Here is an 18,836-nt window from a genome sequence, read left to right on the forward strand (position 1 = left end):
GAGTTTGATGGAGGTATTTAAATGTCTGCTGAGTCCTCAGCCCTGTAGATTCCTCCTGGTATACCTAACATACACAGCACAGGAAGTCCAAGAGTTTTAATGCCTTGAATACAATTTTGCTGCCTACATTTTTTTTGTCTCTCTCATTTAGTCTCTGCCACACACAGGGAAGATTTTTCCAAGGTTGAAATTGTGCAAGTTCAGTGTTCTTAAAGAGAGGGACTAGCATACTAATTGCCTAGCTATGCATTTCAAGTATTAAATTACACACATCATGATTCAATATTTAGTACCTGAGAAAAACTACTTGAAGGTTTTCCTGTCTTCTGCTTCAAGCTAGTTGTGAATCAGCCATTAAAATTTCAAAGCATGATTTTGAATTCTTGGTTGGAACTTTTCTGTGGGAGTGTTTATCTTTAATCTTTTTCTTCCTGACAACTTAATCACAAGGAGTAAGGACAAGGAACTATTACAGCGTCAAACTGATGTTACTTGCAGGAAGAGGTGATACCCTCTTCTAGGCAAAGTAAAAGCCTTTTACATGTGGGGGTTTTTTTTCTTTCCTTTTAAACCAATAGAGGAGGAGATAGTAAGTTTGTCTTCAAGACCACCGGGTGGAAACTTAGGAGACTGAGGTTAAAGTCCTGACTCTGACTTGGAAACATCACCACCTCTGCCAGGGAATTGTCTCCCTCTTTCCCCACTGACATCTTCTTTCATTATTTTATCTGCCTTGTCTGTTCATGACATCAACCCTGCAGTCTGGGAACAGCACAGTCTGGTTTTGGCTTATGACTTTGAGAGCAAGTAGCGTAAAAATATTTCAACTGATAGCATCTCTTCAGAAACAGAGCTGTTTCATAAATGTTTCTGTCCTTCCAAAGATTTGATATTCCTTGAAGTTACAAGAGGCAAGACAGCCATGCAGTAGAATTAGGGGCTTATTGCAAATTGGTGCCTGCAGCTACCTCCAGTGAGAAAATATCGAAGGTGATGGGGGGAGTAATCTCAGCCTTGAGGTGATTGCTTTGCTCCTGTGCAACGTGAAGATGATCATTCTGGGGAATTTCCCAGTGTGGTGACATTTTCTTAGCTTTAGGAGATGTTTCTAACCACAGCTCATTTTGAATGATAAGGGGTGGTTATGTGGCCAAACAATCAGCAATGAATATCAGAATTTGCCTATGGCATACAGTGTTGTACTCCATGTACCCCATGATATGGTCTCATGGCAAAGATCATGTCTTCTGATCTCACGTTTCTATTTCTGAACATGCCCCTAATCTCATGGGAGATTCCAAATATCTAGATATAAAATGAGGAAATTCAGTTTTGTAATGCAGCTGCAACTGAAGATACTGTATTTGAGGTAATCAGTTCAAAATTAACCCTACAATTTCATTCCATCTGTTAAACAACTACTTGATAATTCAGAATCACCAGAAAGTATGCTACATCTGATATCTCCTTGGGTACATGGTATATCAAAATATGTAATACATAAAATAAAAGTTTAGTGTGTGTTTATGTTTAAATATTTTGTTTTATTTTTTTTTTACCTGAAATACCACTATGTTGAATAGTCAGTAAAGGTAAATAGCTGCAAATAAAGGTAATTAAGTAAGCTGATCTTTGGCAATAATGATTTAAAGAGTGTGTTGGAGGCATGGTAAGATGTATAATGACATTGTATTGGGTTTGCATGACAAGGTTTTGGGAGCAGGGGAGCAGATTGCTACAGAGGTGGCCTCCATGAGTAGCTGCAATAAGCCTTCCCATGAATAATGAAGCCAGTTCTAGCTGACTTCAGGACAGAGCTGCTGCTGGCCAAGGCTGAGCCCATCATCCATGGTGGTAGTGCCTCTGGGATACCGCATTTAAAAGAGGGAAAAAACGGCTGCACAACAGCAGCTGGCAGAGAGGAATGAGGGCAAGTGGGAGCAGCAGAGAGCAGCCCACACTGCAGCAGGTTTGCAGGGCTTGTGAACCCATGAGGGAGGGAGCTGCTTTGGAGCAGGCTGCTCTTGAAGGGCTGGCACCCCATGGAAGGAACCTTCACTGGAGCAGTTAATGCAGAAATGCAGCCCCATGGGAAGCACTCGTGTTGGAGGAGTTAATGATGGACTGTGGGAGTTCATGTCTCCTGAGGGAGGATTCCCATGCTGCACCAGAGGAAGAGTCAGAAGAGAAAAGAAGCGACGGACACAACGTGTGATGGACTGTCCACAATCCCATTTCCCATCCCCCCACAATACTGGAGTGGAGGAGGCAGAAAATTCAATTAAGCCCAGTAAGAAGAAAAGAATGTGGGGGGGGGGGGGGGGGGGGGCAGAGAAGGGGAGGGTGTTCCAAGTTCTAGCTATATTTCTCATTACTCTACTCTGATTTGAATGTTAATAAATTTAATTCATTTTCCCAGGTCAGATCTGTTTTGCCCATGACAGTAATTGCTGAGATCTCTTCCTGTTCTTATCTCAGCCCATGATCCTTTATCATATTTTCTCTGCCCTGTTGGGCTGAGGAGGGGAGGAATAGAACAGTTTTTGTGATGTCTAGCCAGAATCTACCTACCACTCTTTTACGAAGCCCTTACAAATCAATAGGTATTGATGAGTAGTGATGAATGGTATTGACTAGCCTTGTGTAACAACCTCTAAAGTGATGAAATACACTGGAACAAAACTCTGGCAAATGGGAACCACATCTAACAACAATAAGAGCTTTTGGTTTGCTGAGATAACTTTTCAGACTTACCATTTTAGGTATACAGTATAATTAACTGTATTTGCAGCACTAGGTACTGGCAGCCAGGTGCAGGTTAGATCCTCACTTAACTCTTTGTAACACACCAATTCATTGTCCCAATCTGAAAGATGAAAACATGTGCACTGGAAAAGACCCATCACAGGCAACCATTAACTGACTCAAAGGGACTATGAGTAATGAAACCAAATACAAGCCAGGCTAGAGTTAGTTGACTAGACCCCAGAACTGCTTCAAAACCATCAATCTCTATCTGACGTTCAGAACTACACACCGTTGCTGGATAAAAACAATATTACTTTTAAACTGCCAGCATTATAAAGAATGCATTGTAAAACAGAAGGAGCAAAAGTTTATGTATAAAATTGCCTGTTATTAATTTTTTATACGGGGATTTTTTTGCAACTGAACATACCCCTTTTTCAGTTGATGTGAAAATAAGCACTGATGGCATTATTAAGGGAACTAAATTTTTGTCTTTAGCAATTAAATTTATGTCAGTATTTCAAAAATCTCTTAACAAAAATGCTAATGACAAAATATGACTGCTGTTCTTCTTTTGCTCTGTGTCTTACTGTCTGAACTATTAATTCAGCAGAATCAGTCATGGTGTCTCAAAGTCCTTGGAAAAGGACTCAGATTTTGTTGTTGTTGTTGAGAAAAGTAATCTCAACAGGAATGGGATGTTTAAGGTAATTTTTTCCTGATGAGTAGAGCCACATGTCCTTCCTACCTGTTAGGTCTAACAAGTTGCCAATAGGCCTATCAATCTTGAATAAAAAATGTTTTGCTATGTGATAAGTAAATATGAATATGTCTGGAGCTGGTGTTGTAGCATAGTTACGGTATCTCACAACCTAGGTTGTGAGTTAAAAGATCAGTTCTCTTTTCCTCATTTCTTCCTGCAACCTGAGTTACAAAGTATCCTTGGCATTCTTTTAATCATTGAGATGACAAATGCATATTGAAGTTAAAAGGTGTTTTGGAAAAAGAAGTGAGTCAAATGAGTATAGTGCTGACTTTAATACCCTCACCTTATGACACTTCTTTTCTCATACTAAATGAATAATGCTCTTCTAATAAACTTTGCTGCATCAGCTCAGGTGTGTAGAGGTGCCTTTCAGGAAGGTAGAGATCACATCTTCCTTATTTTCATAGCAATGTGAAACATTACAGAATTCTTTGCTTTTCTAGTCTGGCCACCAAACCACATCTTGGCCTCCTCACCCATGAACATAGTGTCTGTCAACGGCAGGGGAAACAGCAACAGCTCTCACATTCTTCTCCTGTTTTACTCTGAATTAAACCTTAAAATTACTTGGTGTTTATTGTTGTTTTGAAGAAACACCTAAAACAAAATCTTTTTAGAATTGCTGTAATACTTCATGTCAATACATTGGTAACATTCTGCTCCTGACACTATTTGAAATAAGAGTTCTATTAACTGAGATCCACATGGTGTCTACCATATTGCAGACCTGTCTCTGCTTATGGAGGAACAGTGGTTGTTCCTCATGCTCTAAGTTTTGCGAAATCGCCCATGTCTTTCTCCATGAGATTATGGTACTAAAGCAGACAAAGGAAAAACAGTAGATTTCGTGTGTGGAAACAGTGTATTAGCTTGGCTAACACCCCAAAGCATCCTCCTACTACCAATATACAGAAGTTCTACATTGCTTTGTCCAGATGAATATAATGAATGCACACTTTTATTTTCACTTTTCCTGTTTGTGAATATTATGCACATGCACATTAATTTTTATTCTAGTGCATTCTTTGTTCCACTGTAAATGCTCCACCTTAATAGGTATATTATTAATTTTTCCCAGATCTAGCATAGTACCAGAGATGTATCATGACTGTGCTCCAAGAGCTATGCAAAGAAAGAAAAAAATTTCTCTGCTCTAAAGAAAACGCAGTTCAGTTTCTCCACTTTAAAAAAACTCAAACCAACAAACAAATGCCAAACCACCTACCTTTAATTTTTTTCACTCTAGAACTTTCTGTTTTTTCTTCCTGAGCATCTGGTTTTCTCCCTAATGATTTAGTAGAGCTTAATCTGGCAAGTTAATTGCAAGGACTGGAAAATTATCCATGGCTAATTTCAGAAGAACATAGTCCTCCTGCAGATGTCTTGCCCAGTGTCACTGTGTACTCAGGAACCTGTCATCTCTGCTGGGTCTGTTAGCAAGTAGGATGTTCCTGCCCACAATAAATCCAGCACAAAGTACATCAGATGACCACCCACTGCTCCGCAATACACTCTATCAAAATGTGCTGTACTGTTCCTTCCCGCCATCATCAGTAATTCCCCAGTTAAATGGAAAGCAGAGATATCCATCACACACAAACATTAGAGGATCCGTGGTACTTCGGAAGGGCGGCTATCTGTGATGCTCAGGCTGGGCTTTCGCCCACAGCCTGCGGGCTCGCCCTGCGCTCACAGACGCGTCTGCCCGCGCTGCTGCGCCCGGGCTTTCCCTGGCACAGGCGGGAATGCTTCCAGCGGCGCCGCTCCCGAGCGCCCGCGGCGTTCCACCCACCTGGCAGCTGCCGGCAGAACGGAGAGTCCCGGGCTGAGCAGCGGCAGGAGCCTGGGGAGCGCAAGGAGCAGGTTGCGGGGGGAAGAATGAAAAAAGAAAAAGAAAAAAAAAAAAAAAAAAAACAGTTGGTCAAGACAACCGCAAAAGAAATAGGAAAAATGTTGCAGGTGGTTGCTTCTCCCACTCGCAGAATTTAATTTGGTCATGATTTTGTTTGTATATCCTCATCCTTGAGTAGCATTAAGGATTTTTACGGTTCATAAGCGGCAGTAAGCTGTATGGCATATGAAAACTCACCTCTAACAAGTAAAAAGATAGCTGCCAGCAGAGAGTTCTTCATCTTCTCTGTAAAGAAGCATAATGATTACTATCAACATTACGCTGTCTTTAGTCTATTTTCACACTTCCTTTTCAAACTTCCTATTCATTCTAACACCTATCCTGCTACAGGCTAAACACAAGTAGCAAGTTTATCGATGACAATGGGAAGAACACTTGAGTTCTGTGTTATTAATTATACTTACAAGAGCCTAAAATCCTTCTGGGAAACAGGAACTCTACACCCTGGTTTTTGTAAGCACTCACAGCGAGATTCTTGATGGTGTCTGCAGTATCAGCAAAGCAAACTGAATTAAGCTTAGGTACTTCTAACTCTTTGAAAACACCAACTGTCACTGCAAATTAGAGATATTCATATCAGTAAAAAGGAAGTCAAGGTGTTTGACTGAATCTAATATGAATTCTTATATACTGTAGAAATAATAGCAGCAGAAGACCTCAGCTTGTCTTCACTTTCTGACTTCTCTTATCTTTTAATGTAATTTCCCTACCTCAAAGATGCTGTATCTACATTGCTGGTACCTACACCAGGGCCCTAATACAGACAAAAGTCACCATAGCTGTAAATCAGATGTTTGCTCCACACCATTAATTCAGAGAACATTCTGAACACTGAAGCCAGCAGAGACGCAACAGCTGTTACTCTTACAGCAGCAAAGGGAAATTCTCAGAAAATTTTTCTACTGTGGAAAATTTCCCTTCTGGGCTTAGACAGCTGCTATCAGAGATTGGATCCAGACTTACCTGGAGATAGGCAAATTATTAACTTATCTTGGCAACCATGGTAAATTTCAGGTTGAGTATTGAATAGAAAAAAACAGCAGTTTAAAATTAATCACTTTCCTAAGAGAGAGGCATGCTTCTCAGCATGGTCTGCAGTAGGAGCAGGTGACTAATGCAACAACCATGTCTTATCAGATTTTATGAAGGGCACAGTCATGAGAGGCAAGTGATCAAGGAATTCTGAGTGCTACAGGGGGCTTCCTGTCATGAATTCATTGGTCTTGAATGTAAGCTCCAAAATGCTGAGGGGTAGCAGATGCAATGTATGTCTGCAGGATCACAGCCCCTGTTATCTGAGAGATCCAAAAATTGGCCTTAGCAATACTTGCTACTGATGATCATCATTTGAGCGTCAATTGATGATCATAAGGAGAAACTGATAAAGTAAAAATGCAAATAATATGTGACAGATTTTGACAGCGGGATTGAAGATCTAGAGACTCAGAATAGTGTAAAAGTCGAGAGATTGAGAAAACTTTAACAATATCTGTATTGGTTTGATGTTCTCAGCATAATCACATTCAAAACAACCTATGCTAAACGAAAACCATGTAAGTAACTCAATGCAAGAGTGGAATTAGGACAGACCATATTGGAGAGAAATAAACCAAATGAAACAAATCCATATCATCTTTGCTGGAGGTCTAGGTCTCAGTATAAATACCACTCTCATTTGAAGAAAAAAAGTTAATTCTGACAAGCACAGAAATTACATTATTAGTCCAAATAGCAGAGGAGATATAATCTTGAAAACTGGAATTTCACATTTGGGTGAGGCCAAATTTTTTGCTGTAGCTTAGCTATTGAGTTACTATATGTCTAAATTGTAGCAAAAGATAAATTATATTATTTGAGGTAAAATTTGCATAGAACCACTTTTTGAAATGTTTAATATATCAGCTTTTTCGCTACTATGAAATTCTGTCAGAATGGTAAATGCCTGAAGTTTTCCTGTTAATTCAGATGAGGATAAATTACGCCATCATCTGTGATATGTTTTGAAGTGCAGAATGACTGTAGGATACTTCCAGCTTTACATCACTTTCACCTCCCTGTTTTTCCAGACCTAGGTGTGTGCATCATTCTAGATGAGGTTGTCCATGACCACTTCCCTTGTCATTTCCTTATATAAGTTCTGCAGTAGAAGACAGGGCAGGCTCTTGTTCTCCCCAGAATGTAGACTTGAAATCAATGAACCTTTCCATCTAGACTGGAGTAGACCATGTTAGTTAATCCAAACTCCACGTCCTTCTCTGTTCCCTTCCTCAACATGATCTGTTAACTCTTGCTCTTCAAAGGGAAAACAATCTATGAAGACAGGTAGGCTCAGCCAGGAAAATGCCACGGGCCCCTTCCTCCTGCTCTGCTCCCGTGGAGCTACAGCTCCTGTAGCACATCATGGCTGGACTGGTCAAGCCATGAACTTCTGAGTGCAGGTTTTGCAGGTCAGCCATGTGCCCGGGGATGCTAATGAACCAGAAAGAGTCTGAAATCTTGTTTGTTGGGAGTTTTAAGCACGTCCCAAGACAGTTTGTGCTATGTGTAGGCCGCAACCTCGTTGAAGTGCATTCAGGTCCTGGTTGGCAGCCGAAGCAGAATGCAGACTGCAGAGATACCACACCAGGAAAGACATACTGCATTTCTACTTGAACTCTCACCTTGTCTGAAGTACAAACTGGTGAGGTCTCCTGGTTGAATCAGAATGTGGTTTTGGTAGCTTGCTGTTTCTTTGATAAGCAGCTCCAATTGATTAGAGATGATCTCTTTCAGGCATGTTGTAGCAAATTCAATATTGTAGCAATTTCAAATGCAGTTTTTGCTGCTTAATAGTACATGCTGAGATTGTGTATCTTTCTTTAATGGATCTAGAGTCACACAATTTTAACAAGTTACTTCTCATATACCTGCATCCAATAGGCAGACCTTCATGTCTCTAAATATCTGACAGATTTTTACAGATTAGCTTTGTTTTCAGGAGAAATACATAAATATCTGAATTCAGTGAGCAAATCTCATATATCTTTGGGGAAAGAAAAATTCCACTCAGCCCTCAGCTATAGCTCCTGGGGGAAATTTGTTGTATTAGGGAGAGTCTCCACCATGAACATTTTCATCTTGTCTGAGTTCAAGTTACAGTATGAAACAACTTACCTTTCAAACAATTATGTATTTTCTTAATGAAAACCACATTTTTTTTACCCTAACACATCAGCTAGGCAGAGGCCATAAAAAAGTGCCAATGAGAGATCTGCCTAGGAGATTTAAAAACTTCCAATTACAGATGAAGCATAAATAGCCTGAATAGACTAGACACCCAACACAGAATGCAAAAAAATCACAGAGATATATATTGGGGTGAAGATTTCTTTGGGATATTATATATTATATACTGGAGTGAGGATTCCTTTGAAGAAACAAAAAAAATTAAGACAAATGTAAGCTAAATTCTTCTTGCACTAGGCTAGGTCTGGAGTCTCACCAATACCACATCATTGACAGTGATGTAGTGCAGGGTTTTGCCCAGTGCATCAGCTAGAGTATTTATGAGAATCAGGGTGGTGTGTTGGGATGAGACTGGCAACTTCTCCTTACTACAGCATCACAGTCAGTGCTACAGGCTTGCTTGTGGGATGGACAAAACTATCACTGTGGTAGCTCAGACTAGTGCTTTGAAAACAGAGTTCACTTGCATGGTGGCTGAGCTGTGTGCGGAACCAGAGTCATAAGTATAAGGGTTTGACTTGCAAGGAAGATCTTTGCTTCTGCTAGCCCACCTTGGAGCACATCTTATTCATCAGTTTTAGTCAGCCTCTGACTGCTGTGAGAATACAGTGTGAGAGTCTGCTTCAATTTACATTCATTATCTCTTCCTGGGCAGCCAAGAGGAGAAACAAGGATCATCCTTTACTGTCTCCATCACATTTATGACTTTATTAAATGCTTTATAAGTACTTTAAGTGCACAAGTGGATGACAAAGAATATCTTTCCTAGTCTTTCCTACTATCCTGTTTGGTTTACCTAGTGGGCTTGCAACTGCTACAGGGAGTTACTTTGGTATATCTGATGTGGAACCAAAGGGAATTTCATAAAAGCATAAAAGTCTGTGCTCTTCCTATACACAGTTTTGGGAGCAGACTTTATCTTTCTGAAGTGAAGTCTACAGGGAAGGCTGGATTGTTTGTTTTTATGTGTTTTGTTTGGTTTTTTTTTTTTTTTTAGATGCCTGTGTTTTAATCTCTGAGGCAAGGAGATATATATCTTTGTTATCTTTCTTTTTCATTTTCCCCCTGGGATTACTCCTGGACAAAGGAATGCTTGCCAGTGAAACACAACTATTGTCAAAAGCATGTTTGAAGAAAGTCCAGGAAAGCAGTATGGAGAAGCTCACTTAGCACAAGGCAAAATGTGATTTTTTTAAGGATAGTGTTCTGTGTTCATGGTATTTTATCCTACCATTTCCACCTTAGTAACAATGAATGTATTTGCACTGCTAGTTTCAGATTTTCTGCATTATAAATTTTGTCTCAGAATTCTATCCAGCATAACTGTTCTGCCAAGTCATTAGCTTGTCTTATTTTAAATGTTTTCAAGCATATTTCCTGGCTTAGAAAAAAGTGATTTATAAATAGTAATTATGGTTAACTGAGTTCTGAGAGTCTGCATGTATACCCACTTGTGACTTTACTGCTCTTGACCATTTTAATTTTTTCTTCAGCTATTATTATGCACTAGATAACCCAGGGGAAATTTTTTTTGAGGCATCATTCCATTATCTATCAAAAATTGTTTCAGTCATCTTAAAATAATTCACAAATAGCTATTAGTTGTTTATGTGTAGAATAGAAAGGCAGGGAGGGGCTAGATTTGCCAAGCTGAAATAACAATGTCATGATTCTCATTAACCCCTGTATCTCCTAGAGTTCTGTGATTCCAATGATTCCTCAGAATGTGGGGTGCCTTAAACTTGGTTTGACTAGGAGGACCTTGCTTTGACAAGGGGGACCTTGCTCATGAGACTGACCACTGTTCTTTAGGACATCCTGGCATGGCCTGTTTTGAACCCCCCATTAAGATTATTCTTGCTTTATATCAACAACAATTGATATACAAAAGTCCCTTGAATGAGGATTTATATCTTGTGAGCCACATCTCGTTTAAGCTTTTTTAACTATTAATCTGAAGTATCACATCACAGCAAGAGCCTCCAAAGAGTGCTCCTATGTAAAACATGTAACTATCCTAGTAGTGAAGGTACACTTTTAACAGCTGAGAAATTCTGATTTATGGTTTGCCTGCATAAGATCTGAGCTAAACATTGTTGCAGCTGCAAATTTTCATTTGCCTGGCTGTGGATTACTTGCACAACTGTGATTATGGATTATTTTAACTGTGGCCCGTCTCTCCATAAACTCTGTCAACTTGTAGATTTCCTAGTTTATTCATAATACAGTGTGAATATCCCCATTGACTCTTAGCTCCCAGCTGAAGTTTGCTGCTAGGAACACAGAAATGCCAGGAAATTCATGGTTGCCTGAAGTTTCTTCTCTGCTAGCATTCTTCTTGCAATTTCTTATGTGAACTGAACACGTTCCATCTTAAGAGTAGTTTTTTTTTAACCTCATGTCTTTTACAAGAGACTGCTCTTGAATTTAGCAATCACTATTGAGAGTTCCTTCTTTACTCTAAAGTATTTTCTTTCATCTCCCATAGTGATTATCAGCCTGCATTGTGCTAGATTTAAACAAATCATTATTTTCCAGCCTATTACTACACAAGAAAGGTTCCATTTCCCCTCTTATCTCATTAGTCTTTCTCTGTACAGTTTGATTCTCTGAGATTTTGCTGCTAATGGAAAGAGAAACACCTGCTTAGGCTGTTGCTCCTGTTGCCCCTATTTTGTGTCTCTTCGGCCGAGGGTGCTGCCAAGGTGAAGCCCTCCCACTGACCACAAATAGTCATGCTTTTATTTCTGAGTTGTTGAAGTGTATTTCAGTGGTTAGCCATGGAGTGTGAAAGCCTGAGTCCAAAATGGCAGATGTTTTAAATTTTAACAGTTTTAGGACTTCCTGTCATAGAGGCTGAATTGGATGCTGAGGAGTAGAGAGGCACTGAGAATTCTAAATTTGCTGGTGTGCCACAGAGACTCGGAGAGGAAGGAGGGCTGGCGTGGGGGATTCTGTAGCATGCAGCAGCACAATGCATCTCTGTGGTGCAGATGCAGAACCCTAAAAAAGAGGTGCAGGCCTGGCCCTGCTGTTTAACCACTACGAGTTGTGATTTAAAAAATATAAAGATCCTAAGGGATCTTTGACAGAAAAAGGAAACATTTGAAGCAAAGCTACTGATGATTCCTTATGATGCTCTAATGCCAAAATGATCTCTGCAAATTTTCCTCTCATGTTTTGAAAAATGCGAAAAACTTACTTAGGTCTCTCCAGTTAAGAATGTTTAATTAAAACATTTTCTTCTGTTTTCTGAGGAAAAGAAATGAACTTAAATCTGTCAAATGGTGACAGATGTACTTAATGGGTTCTCAACATGAGAGACTTAAAACAATGTGGTAGAGGACATGGTAAAAGTGGCTGCACGAAAGCAAAAGTCCGCATAATTACCATAATGTAAGTTCCCTTCTTTCATGAAGACAGAGAAAGTTTGTGGAGGGAGCATAACAGAAAAACAGGAATCACATTTAGAATGAAATGACATGCCAAAGAGTACACTGAACTGAGGAGGATATAAGCAACTCTGAAATTTGGGAAGTTTGTATCTAATCTTTGTGGTCTTTTCCTCATTTACAAAATGAATAGAGATCAATGATTTAGAGCTCAGTTTCCTCCTCAGGCACTGGCCCTTGGCAATGAAACAGTCACTGATCAATTATGTTGACTTCAGCACTCAGCTGAGGAGGATCTGAGAAATATGTAAAGGACAGAATATGTAAAGGACAGAAAATGTAAAGGACAGAAATATGCAAAGACCTTCCAGGTTACAGAAAGGATTGCTGCAAGATGGTGTGCTACTGCAGTCAAGAGAAAAGGTTTAATTGTAGATTTGAACTCTCAGACTTGGGCTATTGGCAAAGCAAGAGCAAGAAGTGAGCTGGGCTGTCTGTGCATGTCTTGTCTGACCTTTTCATTCTCTCTGAATGCTTAGAGGTAGATTGATATAAAACATAAAGTAAGCACAGAAAAGAGACACCTTTTCCCAGTAAAATAATGCAAGTCCTGAAAGATCTTATTCTCTGTCACACATGGCTGTACCCACAGCATGTGTATATACAGGCAAGGCAAAGAAAATGCTGCCTCTTGGGTCATATGCTTTGCAGTGATTCAGGACAAGGGCCATTCATATTCGAGATACATTTATTTGAGAGGTTTGCTTTGGCTTTGGGATTGTTAGAGGAATGAGAATGCAGTTTGCTATCTCTGCCTCCCACACTGTCTTTCACCAAAGCAGGGCCTTGAACAGGGGAGTGCTCCTGACATCTGGGAAAAGCTGCAGCTGGCGGTCTGTAAGTGTTGTGTCATGTAAACAGCCTTGTGGTGTCATGCCCCACCTACCACAGGAGCTTGCTCTGCTGTGGGAAGGAGACACACCGACTCTGAATGGAGGAAGGACAGAGATGGCTCGTTTTGACAAGACTTTGTTTTGCAGAAGCTGTGCAGAAGAGAAAAGCTGCTTTATTTGACCCAATTTACTGTGAGCATCACCTTGGTGGTAAAAGAAATAGGAGAATTAATTCCATTGTTAGGTGTAAATTCAGTTTTCTAGAAGTGAAACAAAGTGAAGGAATTTTTCATACAGAAAGAAACAATATTGCAATAAACAGAGAACAATTTTATTTCATTTACCCCTTCTGCCTCAGGCTCTTAAATGAAGGAAGAGAGATTCTGAGTTGCCAGTTCCAGAACTGCTGAAGGGATTTGCAGTCAGCCTGTTTGTAAACTGGTCAGGCTCCAACTTAAAATGTATTGGTTTTGATTGGCAGTACTCCTGAGGGAAATATTTTTTTCCATAACTGTGCATCTCTGATAGTTATTTGTGAGAAAGTATTGGAGAGTCTAGTTTGGTCTATATTTTGTAATAATTTGGAGGCAGAATTTCAAAGGAATACACACAAAGGAATTTTTGCTCTTCTTATCTAGTAGAAAAGGAAGTTCCTTTCATTACAGTGGGATACAATTTTGCAAGACATCTTTATGTTTAATCTCTTGTCTTTGGAGTCATTGCAGCAATGGCCCTTGCTCCATGTTTAATAACAGTTCAGAGATCAGCAATGTTCTCTTAAAACACAGCAGACCCTCTAGATGACAAAAAGAATTTGAAGCATCCTTTCAGGCAATCATTCCATCACTCAGCTCAGTAAAGAAAATTTGGATTTCCTTATTTTTATTATATTGCATGACAAGCGACATCACAAGTGCTTAGCACAAGAAGTGCTAAGCACAACTCAATGATTTTTGCTGGGTGTAATGGCCTTTAATGCTATCTTTTAATAAGCATGGATAGGGTAGTGAAATGCAAAATCCAACATATGTCCAATATTTTGTAACAGCTCTTGATGGCTCTCTGCCACTGTTTTCCTCAGTGCCTTCCATTCTGTGGTTATTGAGGTATCTAGAATTTTTCCTTGAGTAGGAAATCATCAGCATTGACAGAAAACATGACTTAAGCAATGTCCATGGTCATAGAATCAGAATCATATGGTCATAGAATCATAGAGAGGTTTGGATTCGAATGGACCTTGAAGACCATCTGGTTTCAACCCCTCTACCATGGGCACATTCCACTAGTCCAGGTTCTCAAAGCCTTAAGTGCTTCCTGCGATGGAGCATCCACACCTTCTCTGGGCAACCTATTCAAGTGCCTCACCATCCTCACAGTGAAGAGTTTCTCCCTAGTGCCCAATGTAAACTGACTCTGTCCATGTTGAAGGCCCAGGTAAGACACAGTGAATGGAAGGGAGTGTTGTCAGCTTGGTCTAAAATGCCACGGTCCTGGCACTGCACACCAGTTAGCAGTGAAGCTGGGGCAGTTGTTGCCCAAGTTCATGCAATTCTACAGTTATCAGCCCTTCTCTAGTGATACTGCTTTGGGTGGAAAGTAGATCTTGTCCCTCTGTCTTCCCCTTAACTGATTTTTCCATTCAAAACCTGAGTTCTGTGAAGGCTGCTTAAACTTGGCTGTGCCTCATGATGACACAAATCCAGTAATGCCTTTTTGCTTAACTGAGTTTCTGAATCATGAAGAGTAAGAAAAAAAATAACACACACATCACAGATCTGAAACTCTGATAAGCTTCTGAGTAGTGTTGAGTAGGCTTTGTAGATCTTTGTACATCAAGTTCTTACTTATGGTACTGGATAAGCTTATCACAAAAAAAGAAGCAGTTAATAGAGGGAAAAAATCCAAGAAAGGTCACATTTCTTCACATTACTTTCTTACAACTTATTTAAAGGAGAGGGGTTTTTCAATTTAAGTAATTTAAAAAATGAAAATTTTAGTGAAGCCCAGAAGGAATTAATGTGCCTCCTGTACTAGTTAGTCTGTTTACCTCAAGGAAGTTTATCTTCAGAGATCGAAAGACTCAGAAATATTTTCTCTCACATCACCTTCAAAGCTTTAAAGAGCAAATCTCAAAGTTGAAGGAGATTCTCATACTCTTGTTGAAATATCCTTTCAGAGGCTCTAGGGAGTTTGATGGATTGTTTTCTTTGTGAAAGTAGAGGTATAAGACGGAAGATTTGATATTTGCTGTAGGTTCAAATGTGCAAATCAACAACATTTTCCTGATTGTTATTAACCCATTTCAAAAGGGAAAAATATAATGAGACATTTCTAAGTTACTTACAAGTGCCAGAACTTTTTTTGTTTGAGAATGGCTTTTCAGACACCACTGCACAATGAAGTTGTAGGATTCCAATAGCTGCTGCTAAATAAATGCACTTGACTATGTTTGCATGTAGCAGGCTATGATTCCTTATCTTATAATTATAGGAAACAGCAGTGTTTTGAATATTATAGTAATATTATAGTTTAAATACTTTGTGCTGATCTGAAATTTCTTATCTGCAGCAGCCTATTTTATGTAACCCTGTGTCCATATACTATGGGTTGAAGAGCTTGACAGTAGTTCCTTTTTTGATGAAAAACTATTTCATTAACTTCTCCTCCCATAACATCTACTAGAAAACAATTTTTTTGAAATAGAAAAATACAAACTCCTGTACTTTTCTTCTACATATTTCCTTAGATAAAACTATATTCATTCTCTAAGTAGACACCAATAGAATATTATTTATATCCACAGAAATGTCCTCTGTTTTTTCAAAACCAATACAGAAAAAAAGAGATATATTTGAAAGTTCTTATGAAAAACTTAAAATGAAAGAGCACTCCAGCTCAGAGGAGTTTGACAGTCCTGGCACTCTGAAAAGTGACAGCCAAGAGTCAAAGTAGAGGGCAGGTGATAAAGAGCCAGCAGGGTGCCTTCCTCTTCAGCTTTTGGATACTGTTAGTTTTTTGTGCTCCTGTCCTCCTTCATGTCCCTTTTAAGGAAGGTTAGGCAAGGTTGGTACACTTCTACAAAATGTTCTTATGTGTTAACATTATTCAGAGAAAGAGCGCTGTCAAAAATTCCTCATCCGTCTCTAAGTCTACTTGTGGTTTATATTGTATAACAAGAATGTAATAATTTACATAATTGAATTGCTCAAAAAGGCTTTTATGACTGAATTTCTCAGACATATATATACTGAATTTCTTCAACAATAAAAACATAAAGCCACTATGGAGATTAATAAAGCTATCAAACCTGAACTGGAATTGTGCAGCCAATGGAATTTTTCAATTTGGCTGCAACAAAACGTTTAATTATGCTGACATTTTCAAATCTGGCTTCCTGATGCCTGGCACACAGTCCTTAGAGGGACAGCTACACAGTCATGGCTTGAGTGTCTTTATTGCTCTGGAAAATCAGTCCCACAGCTGTCAAATTAAGGATTTCATGACACAGCAAAAGCCCAAGATTGAAAAATTAGGCTTGGCTACTGAAGCCTGCAAGGATTCGTCCTGCGTACAGCTCCAGGTATATACAACGATGCCAAAAGAAACCATGTGTTTTGAGTAGCCCCCTCCACCCACGATGCTCATGGAGCTGCTGGTGGCCGAGGCCAGGGACCAGATGTGGCAAATCCAACAAGCATCCCCCAGCCAGGCACTGGAAAAGGCCCGTGGCTGCATCTTCAAACACTGTGGAGTGTGTGCCAGTGTTCCTTGCTCTGAGGGCACTGAGCCATGGATTCTCCACCCAGGCCGGGTAGGGGTGTCCTGTGTCCCATCCAGCTCCCCACATCTCCGTGAGAGGCCTGGATTTTGTGTTTATTACCTCACAGTGACACCTGCTGGAAAAGGAGCTTCATTCAGGCAAGAAAGATTTATTTTTGCTATGAATTAAACATTCCCTGGGTGCCAGGAACAGGACATTATGTGAGGCAAAGATCACAGAAAAGACTAGCACAAGTGAAAAAACTTCCTGAGAACACTGGAATCTTTAAAGAAGCCTGTTGCAATTTCCTGAAGACAGGTGCTAACTGACCACCAGAAGTTTTCACCCAAGGTCCAGCACCATTTGACTCCCAGTGCAGACTTCAGAGGAATGTGCTGCTTCTTTGCACAATGATTTCCGACGATGCTGAAGCCCTCTTCCATCTCGTGGAGTTTAATAAATGTATGGAACATCTTTTTTTTCCCCATTCCCATATTTTAGGAAACTGTTCCTTCATTTATAAAAGGCATAATCCTCACTTGGAAGTCTTTCTGTACTCTCTCAGCTTCCCGAGAGATTCGGAAAGCAAAAGGAAGGTAGGGAGGAAATCTGCCACTGGGCATTCAGAGAAGCTATTCTTCTGCAGCTGTGTAACACTAAACAAACAAAGAATGAATGGCTTTCTTCCACTCAAGAAAACACCACTAGGTGTCACTGAATGCCAGGGATTGTCAGTACTGGTCCCAAGACTCAGATCGAAGTGGAAGCACTGTGCATATTTCATATACACACTGCTTTGTTACTACGCCTTTTTGTAACGACCAAAGTGTGAGGTCATTTTACCTTTTAGCAAGATTTGCATTTGTTTTGGGAAATACCTCTCTTCCAAATTGAACAAATAATCCTTCAATTTTCCAATTTTAATTGGATATACTTTATTTTATGTACAGCATGGGTGAAATAATCTTGGTCTGTATAAGCTTTTAAATTCTACATGTTTACACTTGAGAGGAGCTACTTTAGCCTCAGGATTGAAATAATGATGGTGTTTTGTCTGGTTTTCCTGCCATCTGTACTCAGAGAAGTTGTACTCAGTGGAATTCTCATCAACATCTCACAGTCAAAGGAAAAGACAACCCAGCAGTATTTGCTTTTAGAATACTTTTGTATGTGCACATACAACACATACAGAAGTGTTAGAGCTAAGGCTGCCAATGAAGCTGCAAGCACAGCTTTGTCCTACCATCCTGTGAATTTACCAGCAAACATGAGGGGGGAAATCAACATTTTTTAAAGTCTAGTTTCCTCTCAGTTTGAGTTGTGATTTCCTTAAGCAGTGTGGGAGGACACAGAGAAAGCAGATTTTGAGTACAGTGGCCTAACTGATTTTGAGAGGTGTACCAGAGGTCTTCCAGCAACATCCTAATGCCAACTCTGCTCAGTTCCCTACCTCAGTGATTGTCTGGTCTTCCTTCAGGAAGGAAGGATGTGGAGTCAGGACATAATTGTGAGCAACCAAAAAGAGGATTAACCAGCACACAGTATGTAACTACCTCTGCCTTTAGCATCTGTGAAGTGTATCAGTAACAGGGATCTCTGCTGGAGCTGCTGATGCTGGGTTCTGACACATGGCCCAGGGCAGAGCTCTGTAAGGCAGAGCTTCCTTAAACTGGCAGTGCTGCTGATCTCCTGGGAAAACTCTGAGGTTTTTTGTGTTTCTTCAATCAAATATTTGGTGCCAAAGGCAGGATGAAAGTGTGTGCTGGAAAAGGAAATAACAAAATGAAAAGTGAATAACCATTACTTCTACTGAAGGAACAAAAGCTCTGCAGAAGAAAACATAGTGTTTGTGTCTACTGGTAATGACTGATCCTTAATGCATTCTAGGAAATTGTACTGAGATTACCTGCTCATTTTTTTGTTCTTTGTCACATGATAGAAATATTTTCGGAGTTTTTCTTTTGCCAAGAGTAATTAAAAAAATATATATTCCATAGTTCCCCCTCTTCTCCTCTTAGGAAGAAAGTCTCCCTCTAGAATCCTATATGTTATAAGTACAGTTTTCTCTGACAGGGAGTAATGAGAGTAAGCCTCTCATTGCTCTGATCATTTAGTTTGACTGTGCTTCGTATCCCCACTC

General features: G+C 39.8%; 1 protein-coding gene across 1 annotated transcript in view; it reads right to left on the bottom strand.

The window, feature by feature from the left end:
* The window catches only part of LOC134431826 (interleukin-6 receptor subunit beta-like), a 32,775-nt gene extending 27,129 nt beyond the window's left edge, over positions 1–5,646 (bottom strand). The window contains exons 1-3 of the mRNA XM_063180033.1: positions 5,604–5,646; positions 5,307–5,357; positions 2,755–2,866 (exon numbers count right to left, since the gene is read on the bottom strand). Coding sequence (XP_063036103.1) covers positions 2,755–2,866; positions 5,307–5,357; positions 5,604–5,646 — 206 coding nt within the window. The remainder of the gene's footprint in view (positions 1–2,754; positions 2,867–5,306; positions 5,358–5,603) is intronic.
* Positions 5,647–18,836: the final 13,190 nt, after the last annotated feature.

This window comes from Melospiza melodia, chromosome Z (assembly GCF_035770615.1).
Source record: "Melospiza melodia melodia isolate bMelMel2 chromosome Z, bMelMel2.pri, whole genome shotgun sequence".
NCBI lineage: Eukaryota > Metazoa > Chordata > Aves > Passeriformes > Passerellidae > Melospiza > Melospiza melodia.